Source organism: Lissotriton vulgaris, chromosome 7, assembly GCF_964263255.1.
Source record: "Lissotriton vulgaris chromosome 7, aLisVul1.2, whole genome shotgun sequence".
NCBI lineage: Eukaryota > Metazoa > Chordata > Amphibia > Caudata > Salamandridae > Lissotriton > Lissotriton vulgaris.
Genome location: NC_141695.1, coordinates 327,707,363 through 327,719,383, shown reverse-complemented (window position 1 = coordinate 327,719,383; position 12,021 = coordinate 327,707,363). Strand labels below are relative to the sequence as shown.

The 12,021-nt window shown below is 52.3% G+C and overlaps 1 protein-coding gene across 1 annotated transcript in view; it reads left to right on the top strand.

Moving 5' to 3' along the window:
* Positions 1 to 12,021, top strand: part of LOC147701492 (bifunctional polynucleotide phosphatase/kinase-like) — a 101,206-nt gene that overhangs the window by 73,935 nt on the left and 15,250 nt on the right. Inside the window, exons 11-12 of the mRNA XM_086930184.1 lie at positions 2,437 to 2,529; positions 7,055 to 7,151. Of these exons, the coding sequence (XP_086786310.1) occupies positions 2,437 to 2,529; positions 7,055 to 7,151 (190 nt within the window). The remainder of the gene's footprint in view (positions 1 to 2,436; positions 2,530 to 7,054; positions 7,152 to 12,021) is intronic.

Here is a 12,021-nt window from a genome sequence, read left to right as displayed (position 1 = left end):
TCCGTTCATTCTCCAAATGTGGTGAGATTTAGGGGCTGTGTCCAGGTTATGAAAGGAATACAGAGTTTGGGTCCAGGTTAAGGAGAGATACAGGGGCTTGTGTTTAGGTTACAGGGCAAAACATGTGGCGTGTCCAGAGTCCAGAAAGATTGAGGTGCCATGTCCAGAGAGACACAGGGGCTATGTCCAGAGTACGGTGAGATACAGGTGCCAGATACTGAGAGATATAGGGGCTGTTTCCAGAGTACGGTGAGATACAGGTGCCGGATAGAGGGGCTGTGTCCTATGTACAGGGAGATACTCTGCTGGGCCCATGGCACAGGTGGATACAGTTCCGTGCTCATTGGCCTGTCCATGTGTTCAGTGCCCACTCTGTGTTGGCAAAAACCTAATGATTCATATTTGGCCTTGCTCTTGGTGGAAAGGTATATAAACAGGTCACTACAGATCTCCTGTTTAAGAGTGCAGGAACGGACAGGGTGGTGACAGGCCCACCAAATGTCTTAGGTGTGGGGGTCTCATAATGTTTACGAACTGGTGAATGTGCACTTTCCGCAGTTTAGGAGAGGGTTCATGGATGGATGGCGGGATTCAAGAACGAGCTTCAGACAGTTTGTTTTACTGATTCTCTCTCCTAGTGATATCATTGCATTTACTGGATTTATTTTAACAACACATCAAAGATGACATCCTATATATTGGAGGCCCCTTGAGCACCAGGAAGTAATACTGTCTCAACCTGGAGATCCCACCATCCATGAAAAGCTATGATTGGAAAAGAGCATCTCCTTCACCAGTGAAACCTTCAGCCTGTGCCTAGTTAAATCTGTCTGGCTTCCTGTTTCACCTTCTTTTGCACGGCCCTAGGACTTCCATCTTATCAACCCTTTTCCTGACCAGCTCAACTTCTCCATCCCTTTATAGCCGTAATATACTATTATGTATTCATGATTACAGCAACAAGAGCACGTGTTGTGTTCTTCTTATTTCTCTATTAAGCATATCCCTACCTTTATGGCGAGGTACTTGTTTTTTAAATACCCCTTTGCAAAAGTGACAACTTAATAAATTCCATAATGCTTAACACAGTGTAGTGTCTGCTCGTAGACCCACCCAGATCCAATTTGTAATATGCAGCTGCAGAATGATTCGTATTTTTACTTGATTCCTGTGGTCCAAGACAAATGAGGGACATACACAGTATGGAGCAGTGGTATACCAAATTCTAGCCACCTAATGTGATTCCTGTATTTTACTCCTTCCTTTGTGATTGGGTGATAGATTGTGGTTTGTGTGAGTGAGGGTACTTCACAGCTTTCTGTATGAGCAAGCGGCACTGTTCAGATTCCTCTGTTAGTCAAGAATATTTATCAGTGGCTTGTGTGAGACTGCAGTAGTTTACATCCTTCTCTGTGTGATAAATTTAAGTTTAAAGTCTTATGTGTGTGTGTGTGTGTGTGTGGGTGTGTGTGTAGGCAATTTTCAAAGCTTCTTTTGAGCAATTCCTTGTCAGCTTTTGTTTTAAAGTAGTATTACCTAACACTTTCTTTTGTGAGTGACACAATCATCCGTGTGAACTTTATAGTGTCTTGTGCCACTGAGAGATACTTTACAGCTTAATGAATAAGTGAGCGAAAACTTGCAACTTACTTTATATCTTCCTTTAGAAGTGTCACACATACACTTTACAAATTCCAGTGTCAGAGAGATAGTTTACAGGTTCATGTGAGAGGAGCAATATCCAATGTGCACAGCTAATACTTTTTAGCTTCCTGTATGAGTTAGGCACACACTTTGCAGGTTCCAGTGTCAATGAAGGATAGTTTACAGGTTTATGTGTACGTTGGGGCATTTTACATCATCATGTCAACGAGAAAAACATTACACCGTCTTTTAAGAGCAAAGGTAGTTCAAAACCTTTTGCACGAACCAGGGCTTGTTTTCTGCGTCTTTTGTAACCAGAGAATTAATTATATCTTTCCTTGTGATTGATGGCGTGTGAGTGAATGATGCTTTACAAATTCCGTGTAAGTGAGTGATGCTTTACGAATTCCTGTGTGAGTAGGTATCCTTTACAAATTCCTGTGTGAGTGAAGGATGCTTTACAAATTCCTGTGTGAGTGAAGGATGCTTTACAAATTCCTGTGTGAGTGAAGGATGCTTTACAAATTCCTGTGTGAGTGAAGGATGCTTTACCAATTCCTGTGTGAGTGAAGGATGCTTTACCAATTCCTGTGTGGGGAAGGATGCTTTACAACTTCTTTTGTGCTTGGAGAAGCTCACATATATTACTTTGTAGGAGTCCTGAAATTGCTATGTGTGTGAAGGTTGCTTTAAAATGTCACACGTTAGTGAAGGATTATTTGTCCGCTTGCTGTGTATGAACTTGACCTCAATGTCTGTCTTTCTAAGCCTTCTTCCGTTCCTTTCATCTAGTTCGCCTTGAATATCGGCTTGAAATTCGCCACTCCGGAGGAGTTTTTCCTTGGGTGGACAGAGGCGGAGTTCCATCTTCCCACTTTTGACCCTGTAAGTAAGCTGTCAATCTTAGTCCCAGGTTACCAAGTCATCCACAACTGTTTCACCGGACATCTGAATCCAGGCTGATGGACAAACGCAATAATGTGATAACCGTGTTTGGTAGTACTGGGGCACCGGTGAGTGCCACAGTACAGAGTGGGAAAGGAGGAGATAAGTCAAGGAGAGAGACAGAATGGGCACAAGTGTCCTGCACCATTAGGGCCAGTATGTCCTTCCTGAGACTGGCCATCAGGGGGCAGAGGGCATTGCTCGGAGTAGAATCTGTCAGAAAAGAATGGAGGTACTTACCCCTAAGGCTAGTGCCAGGGCATCGAGAGAGAAGGAACATGCCATGGAGACCACTGGAGCACCGTTTTAAGAGAGAGTGAGACTGTAGGCTGAGAGTTAGACTGTGGCGATGGAAAGAGACTAAAAAGAGATAACAAGTGTGGCATATGCAAGAAAGAGAATAGCGAGCAAGGAAGAGGTAGAGGAGGGAGGAACGTATGAAGACTGTAAATTGAGATAGAGAGGGAGGGGAGTGACAGATGCGAAGGAGACTGACTTTTCCAAACAAGAACACAGTCCCCTGCTTTTCTAACTAACATTCTGCTACAGGGTGGTAGGGTGGATAATCCCTGGGTAGCTTGTTATAGGTGTAATATCCTGTCTAGTGGCCTTTTTCTGATTAACTCTCTGTTTATTTTCCTTTGGTGGCTCCTGGAGCCCGCTGGAGGTGCTGACCCTCTCTTGGTTTTGTTTGTCAGAGCACTGCATTGATGACTGCAGGAGTCTGGGGACACCAAACAAGTAGCTTTGTTTTGAGTTAGGGTAGCTACTGACTCCTCCATCATGCAGTAACTGGCAATTATAGCAGTGAATTACAATCCAGGCACAAAGACTTTTTAACGCTATCTCTGAAGGGAGAATTGCTACCGGTTCTCCCCAATGAAAGGTCCCCCAAATTTCTATAATTAAACTTCCCTTCCCTCCTCATGTGCAGAACATGCATGAAGGTGTATCTTAGTCGGAAGGGTGTGATTCAGGAAATGCTTTGAATGGTGAGGTCCAGTTTTCCTCCCCAAAACCAGTTGTACCTGGTGGGTCGGATAGACAGCAGCCCCGTTCTTTTATGCAGAGTAGGTTTGCCCAGGCTTGAGTGAACCCCCTCCTGCCCCCATTCACTTTCCTATGCTGTTGGCATTCCCTGTGGCAACAGTAACCGATACTTATGTCTGAACCCAAACTGCATCTCACCGGAGACCAGTTCAAACTGGCATGCCAGTGGATTAACGCCCGGAAACCTGTGAAACCTGGGCTTCCCTAGGAAGGTGCACAGCTCCACGACTGGAGGAGTTGTCTCGTTTGTGAACATAGCAGGTCCTCTGGTTGGCCATGCTGCCTGCTTTGACCATCAGAGGGATGTATGTGCTACTCTTGTCTGCGAGTGCTGAGGTCCTCGTATTTTATATGGACACCAACGTAAAAGGACATCAGACGCGGATTAGAATCTCTTAGGAGTGACTACACTACCTGTAGACTGGGTCTTAGGCTGGGAGCCAGTATGAAGGCCCTGGGCTGTGGCTTGCCCACAGGAAAGATTACCTTCATGAAGAGCTGGGCTGTCCTTGCCAGGAAAAGCTGACCTGGTCCCAAGGAGTCTGGAATATCCCCATGGTGTCTGGAATATCAGCACAGAGGATGCAGGTCACCCTGAAACCTCAAGATCTTAGAAGTCCAGTTTCTATGTGATATGTGCGCTACACAAGAACGTTTGACATTGACTATGTGTAGTAATATCAGAAACAGCATCATCTGGATGGTGGAGGTGCGACGTCACCTGACGTAGCAACAACTGTACCGCCTGAACTGTCCGGAATGACTGCATGCCAGTATACCACACCTCAGGAACAGAAGGATCAGGAGGCAGTCGCCCTTCACATGCCCCTTGCGGGTCTAGTTCACTTGGCTGGTGGAAGTTGCCCTGATCATGTCACGTTCTAGCCATGAAGGATCAGTTACCAGTTGAAACTTGTGCTCTCGTGACTGAATCCCCCCACCCCAGTCCTTCCTGTCACTTGTGTACACCGGCCACCGAGTTTGTACAGACTTATTTGAACACTGCACTTTATCCGTCTCAAGTTTATTTATTCATGTTCGATTAATTAAAATCATTACATGTATGAACCGTTACATACAAATAGGAGATTTTGTTTTTAGAAGTGATGATAAATTGGTTCCGCTATTTTTAAAACATAGCTAAAATACGAATTGTTTGCGATTATAATGATCTTTAGAATACAATGTTCGAAAGGTTTTAGGATTTCAAGTTTTAAACTGCTAGGTGCTTGTTAGGCGACTCCTGGAACCTCCTGCTGTTTCGGCCCCTTCAGGTGGTGGTTGCGGGCATCGGACGCCACTGTCCACCTCTTGTGATGATAGAGCATGGAATGTCCTGGGCAGTGCTTGAAATGGAAAAATAGAAGTGCAGGTACCCTGTACCAAAGTACCTACTCGTTTCTAGGAAGTGCCGTGCCGGTACTCTCCGATTAAAAGTATTACTTCTAGCTTAAGAAATTCAGGTACGCTCCCTCTCAAAATTTAAAAGTGCCGGTACTCCGTACCGGACAGTACTGGCCCAATTAAAGCACTGTGTCTACTTCGGGCTTCTTGATGCAACTTCTATGGCTGCACATGACGCGTCTTCGCGACGTTGTAAGGGCGGAGTGCCTGTAGTGTGTTTGTTAAAATGCCTTCTGTCTGGGTTACTCCAAACGGCCTTCAGATCAGCTTGGGATGATTACATTTTGGCTGGTGAAGGGTCCCAACTCACAGGTTTTGATGTTCCCTTGGGTGGGTGGTGGTTCCGGGTCCGTGTCCAGTTGGCACGCTTTCCATGGCTTCACCAGGAGGAGATGGTACCTATGGCCTATTTGGAGGATGCAGGCCTTTGCCGTAGGGCGTACATGGTGGCGGCTTCAGTGAGTAAGTTTCGGATGGTGCTAGTAAATTTCCCTAGTCTATCCAGTAGTTGAGGGGAGTTTTTGCTGAAGCACAAATCGAATGCCTCTCTTCAGCGGATACCTTTCAGCCGGAACAGCTGCAGGAGCAAGCGATGTCGTTCCTCGGCCGGTTTGGGGCAGCCGCACAGTAAGTGCAGTCAGGATTCTTTGCAGTATTTACAAAGCCTGCAGGGGATTGCTTCCTCGTGGTTAACCCAAGCTGGGTGGAAGTCGGCAGTAAGCAAGGCGATGAGCCATATATAGAGGATTTCGATGCAGGCCTGGGCAACGAGTGGTAATTAAAAATATGACTGTGCCTTTCCTGGGCTGTATGATTTCTCAAGTGCCTCTGTCAATGGGTTGTCGAAAACTCTCTAAGTCTTGTTTGAAGGATGTTAAAAGTGTTTTCTTGTTCACAGCTTTTTTCCAAACTGATAGTGGGATGTCTTACATGAGCATGCTTTCAGGCCTGAATTTCAAGGAACTTATTGCTTTTGCCACAGGGAACCTACTTCTATGAAAATTGCCCTTAGATGGTACTTCAGCAAGGACTCAGGGGGCCTCGTGACCCTAAGGTAGCATTTTAAAAGGTAGCCCTGTCCTGCAAGGTCTAGCCTACCGAGGCCCAGTTCCAGCCGCAATCTAGCTCTTCTGGCCTGCAGAGGGGAAATAGTATGGCCTTTAGGCCTTGATCTGAGAATCTGTTTATGAAGCTGTCAAGGGCTCCAGGGAAGGCCATGTGGCCATAATTGAAAGCTGGGTTCAATTTTGTTCTTAATACTGTCAGCATTTGTTCTGCTGTGGGGCTTTGTAGGCAGCCACCAAAGCACTTTAGTAGATTGACAACTGTTGCGCCCTTGTGTTTAAGATGCCTTAGGTGGGCTGCTGCATTGGTCCTTTCCAATAGTTTTCCCAGTGTTGTTCTCTAGAATGACCCTGGAGCAGAATTTGGTAGTAAATGTCCACCGTGACCCATGTCTGACACTTCCTATTTGTGAGAGAAAAGCTTTTGCAAAAGGCTAGAGACTATATTGTTTCTGAATGTCTAAGTCAATAACATAGGCCTTGACATAAGTGTTATGACAATGTTAGCTCCCAGAAGCATTAGTAATACTTGGGTTTGCCCATTCTTAATCTCTTCTGTTTACCTGCTGGTTAACTGAAGTTCCTTCTACCTTCATCTCGGACATTGGTTGGATATTACTGTTATATGATATTTAGTGTGTCAGGTTTGAGTTTCTAGCCTCTTCCTCCTCTCCCTTGACTGCTCGCCCTTGCTACTTAATGCCCCAAGGAGTAGTAACTTAGCTTTGTAACTGGATTTCATCAGCATTGAGGCCCTAGAACCCCATTGGTAAAGGATCGCGCCCAGACAGGATACAGCCCAGTAACCACTGACGGCCCCAAGACCCCAAGGGAAGGCCTCACACTTGGGTTAAGGATTGCCTGCTCTCTCATGGCTTTGCTAAATTAGTTTTGGGAAAATGACTATTTCTAACCTGTCCCCTATCCTCTGCCCTCTCTACGGTTAGCGGAAGCTGGATCCAGCAGCTGCCCTGTACGACCCTCCGACTGCCCAGCTGGTCTCTCGCTCCCAGGAGGTGGTGGTCGCCGTTGGTTTACCTGCAGGTGAGGGGAAGCTGCCTTCATTAGCTCAGTGCTGTTACCTCTACTCTGCCAGTGCCTTCCAATGACCGCGCGGGGACCTGTAGTGTCTGTGGTCGGGTCAGATCTGAGCATCTCTGCAGCCTGCCTTCTGTCTGAAATCTGGGCCTCTCTGGGCCCTCACCACCCTGGTCTCCACAGCTAGCAGGGCGCAAAGCTCCCTCACCACCCCTGACTCCACAGCTAGCAGGGTGCCAGCTCCCTCACCACCCCCGTCTCCACAGCTTGCAGGGGACCAGCCTACTCACCACCCATCTCCACAGCTAGCAGGGTGCCAGCTCCCCCACCACCCGTCTCCACAGCTAGCAGGGGGGCAGCTCCTTCACCACCCCTGACTCCACAGCTAGCAGGGCGCCAGCTCCCTCACCACCCCTGTCTCCACAGCTAGCAGAATGCCAGCTCCCTCACCACCCTTGTCTCCACAGCTAGCAGGGTGCCAGCTCCCTCATCACACCTGACCACCTGACTCCAAAGCTAGCAGGTCACCAGCCTTCTCACTGCCTGTCTCCACAGATAGCAGGGTGCCAACTCCCTCATCACACCTGACTCCACAGCTAGCAGGTCACCAGCCTTCTCACCACCTGTCTCCATAGCTAGCCGGGCGCCAGCTCCCTCACCACCCCTGTCTTCACAGCTAGCAGGTCACCAGCCTTCTCACTGCGTGCCTCCACAGCTAGCAGGGTGCCAGCTACCTCACCACTCATCTCCACAGCTCGCAGAGTGCCAGCTCCCTCACTACCCCTGTCTCCACAGCTAGCAGGGTGTCAGCTCCCTCACCACCCCTGACTTCACAGCTAGCAGGGCGCCAGCTCCCTAACCACTTGTCTCCACAGCTAGCAGGGTGCCAGCCCCCTCACCACCCCTGACTCCACAGCTAGCAGGGCACCAGCTTCCTCACCACCCCTGTATCCACAGCTAGCAGGTCACCAGCCTTCTCACCACTCGTCTCCACAGCTAGCAGAGTGCCAGCTCCCTCACCACCCCTGACTCCCCAGCTAGCAGTGCGCCAACTCCCTCACCACTCGTCTCCACAGCTAGCAGGGCACCAGCTTCCTCACCACCCCTGTCTCCACAGCTAGCAGGTCACCAGCCTTCTCACCACTTGTCTCCACAGCTAGCAGGGTGCCAGCTCCCTCACCACCCCTGACTCCACAGCTAGCAGGGCACCAGCTCCCTCACCACCCCTGTCTCCACAGCTAGCAGGGTGCCAGCTCCCTCACCACCCCTGTCTCCACAGCTAGCAGGGTGCCACCTCCCTCACCACTCATCTCCACATCTAGCAGGGTGCCAGCTCCCTCACTACCCTAGTCTCCACAGCTAGCAGGGTGCCCGCTCCCTCACCACCCCTGACTCCACAGCTAGCAGGGTGCCAGCTCCCTCACCACTCATCTCCACAGCTAGCAGGGTGCCAGCTCTCTCGCTACCCCTGTCTCCACAGCTAGCAGGTCACCAACCTTCTTACCACCCGTCTCCACAGCTAGCAGGATGCCCGCTCCCTCACCACCCCTGACTCCTCAGCTAGCAAGGCGCCAGCTCCCTCACCACACCTGACTCCACAGCTAGCAAGGCGCCAGCTCCCTCACCACACCTGACTCCACAGCTAGCAGGTCACCAGCCTTCTCACCACCTGTCTCCACAGCTAGCAGGGTGTCACCTCCCTCACCAACCCTGACTCCACAGCTAGCAGGGTGCCAGCTCCCTCATCACTCGTCTCCACAGCTAGCAAGGTGCCAGCTCCCTCACCACTCATCTTCACAGCTAGCAGGGTGCCAGCTCCCTCACCACCCCTGACTCCTCAGCTAGCAAGGCGCCAGCTCCCTCACCACACCTGACTCCAAAGCTAGCAAGGCGCCAGCTCCCTCACCACACCTGACTCCACAGCTAGCAGGTCACCAGCCTTCTCACCACCTGTCTCCACAGCTAGCAGGGTGTCAGCTCCCTCACCAACCCTGACTCCACAGCTAGCAGGGTGTCAGCTCCCTCACCACCCCTGACTCAACAGCTAGCAGGGTGCCAGCTCCCTCAACACACCTGACTCCACAGCTAGCAGGTCACCAGCGTTCTCACCACCCGTCTCCACAGCTAGGAGGGTGCCAACTCCCTCACCACCCCTGACTTCACAGCTAGCAGGTCACCAGCCTTCTCACCACCCCTGACTCCACAGCTAGCAGGGCGCCAGCTCCCTCACCACCCCCGTCTCCACAGCTAGCAGGTCACCAGCCTTCTCACCACCTGTCTCCACAGCTAGCAGGGTGCCAGCTCCCTCACAACCCTATCTTCACAGCTAGCAGGGTGCCAGCTCCCTCACTACCCCGATCTCCACAGCTAGCAGGGTGTCAGCTCTCTCACCACTCGTCTCCACAGCTAGCAGGGTGCCAGCTCCATAACCACCCCTGTCTCCACAGCTAGCAGGGTGCCAGCTCCCTCACCACCCATCTCAACAGCTAGCAGGATGCCAGCTCCTTCACCACCTGTCTCCACAGCCAGCAGGGTGCCAGCTCCCTCACCACCCATCTCCACAGCTAGTAGGGTGCCAGCCTTCTCACTACCCATCTGCACATCTAGCAGGGTGACAGCTCCCTCACCACTGCTGACTCCACAGCTAGGAGAGCATCCTCTCCCTCACCACTTGTCTCCACAGCTAGCATGGTGCCAGCTCCTTCACCACCCGTCTCCACAGCTAGCAGGGTGACAGCTTCCTCACCACCCCTGACTCCACAGCTAGCAGGGTTCCAGCTCCCTCACCACACCTGTCTCCACAGCTAGCAGGGTGCCAGCTCCCTCATCACACATGACTCCACAGCTAGCAGGTCACCAGCCTTCTCACCACCTGTCTCCATAGCTAGCCGGGCGCCAGCTCCCTCACCACCCCTGTCTTCACAGCTAGCAGGTCACCAGCCTTCTCACTGCGTGCCTCCACAGCTAGCAGGGTGCCAGCTACCTCACCACTCATCTCCACAGCTCGCAGAGTGCCAGCTCCCTCACTACACCTGTCTCCACAGCTAGCAGGGTGTCAGCTCCCTCACCACCCCTGACTCCACAGCTAGCAGGGCACCAGCTTCCTCACCACCCCTGTATCCACAGCTAGCAGGTCACCAGCCTTCTCACCACTCGTCTCCACAGCTAGCAGAGTGCCAGCTCCCTCACCACCCCTGACTCCCCAGCTAGCAGGGCGCCAACTCCCTCACCACTCGTCTCCACAGCTAGCAGGGCACCAGCTTCCTCACCACCCCTGTCCCCACAGCTAGCAGGTCACCAGCCTTCTCACCACTTGTCTCCTCACCTAGCAGGGTGCCAGCTCCCTCACCACCCCTGACTCCACAGCTAGCAGGGCACCAGCTCCCTCACCACCCCTGTCTCCACAGCTAGCAGGGTGCCAGCTCCCTCACCATCCCTGTCTCCACAGCTAGCAGGGTGCCACCTCCCTCACCACTCATCTCCACATCTAGCAGGGTGCCAGCTCCCTCACCACTCATCTCCACATCTAGCAGGGTGCCAGCTCCCTCTCTACCCTAGTCTCCACAGCTAGCAGGGTGCCCGCTCCCTCACCACCCCTGTCTCCACAGCTAGCAGGGTGCCACCTCCCTCACCACTCATCTCCACATCTAGCAGGGTGCCAGCTCCCTCACCACTCATCTCCACATCTAGCAGGGTGCCAGCTCCCTCTCTACCCTAGTCTCCACAGCTAGCAGGGTGCCAGCTCCCTCACCACTCATCTCCACAGCTAGCAGGGTGCCAGCTCTCTCGCTACCCCTGTCTCCACAGCTAGCAGGTCACCAACCTTCTTACCACCCGTCTCCACAGCTAGCAGGATGCCCGCTCCCTCACCACCCCTGACTCCTCAGCTAGCAAGGCGCCAGCTCCCTCACCACACCTGACTCCACAGCTAGCAAGGCGCCAGCTCCCCCACCACACCTGACTCCACAGCTAGCAGGTCACCAGCCTTCTCACCACCTGTCTCCACAGCTAGCAGGGTGTCAGCTCCCTCACCAACCCTGACTCCACAGCTAGCAGGGTGCCGGCTCCCTCATCACTCGTCTCCACAGCTAGCAAGGTGCCAGCTCCCTCACCACTCATCTTCACAGCTAGCAGGGTGCCAGCTCCCTCACTACCCCTGTCTCCACAGCTAGCAGGTCACTAGCCTTCTTACCACCCTTCTCCACAGCTAGCAGGGTGCCTGCTCCCTCACCACCCCTGACTCCACAGCTAGCAGGGCGCCAGCTCCCTCACCACACCTGACTCCACTGCTAGCAGGTCACCAGCCTTCTCACCACCCGTCTCCACAGCTAGCAGGGTGTCAGCTCCCTCACCACCCCTGACTCAACAGCTAGCAGGGTGCCAGCTCCCTCAACACACCCGACTCCACCGCTAGCAGGTCACCAGCGTTCTCACCACCCGTCTCCACAGCTAGCAGGGTGCCAACTCCCTCACCACCCCTGACTCTACAGCTAGCAGGGCGCCAGCTCCCTCACCACACCTGACTCCACAGCTAGCAGGTCACCAGCTTTCTCACCACCCGTCTCCACATCTAGTAGGGTCTCAGCTCCCTCACCACCCCTGACTCCACAGCTAGCAGGGTGCCAGCTCCCTCACCACACCTGACTCCACAGCTAGCAGGTCACCAGCCTTCTCACCACCAGTCTCCACATCTATCAGGGTGCCAGCTCCCTCACAACCCTGTCTTCACAGCTAGCAGGGTGCCAGCTCCCTCACTACCCCGGTCTCCACAACTAGCAGGGTGTCAGCTCTCTCACCACTCGTCTCCACAGCTAGCAGGGTGCCAGCTCCCTAACCACCTCTGTCTCCACAGCTAGCAGGGTGCCAGCTCCCTCAC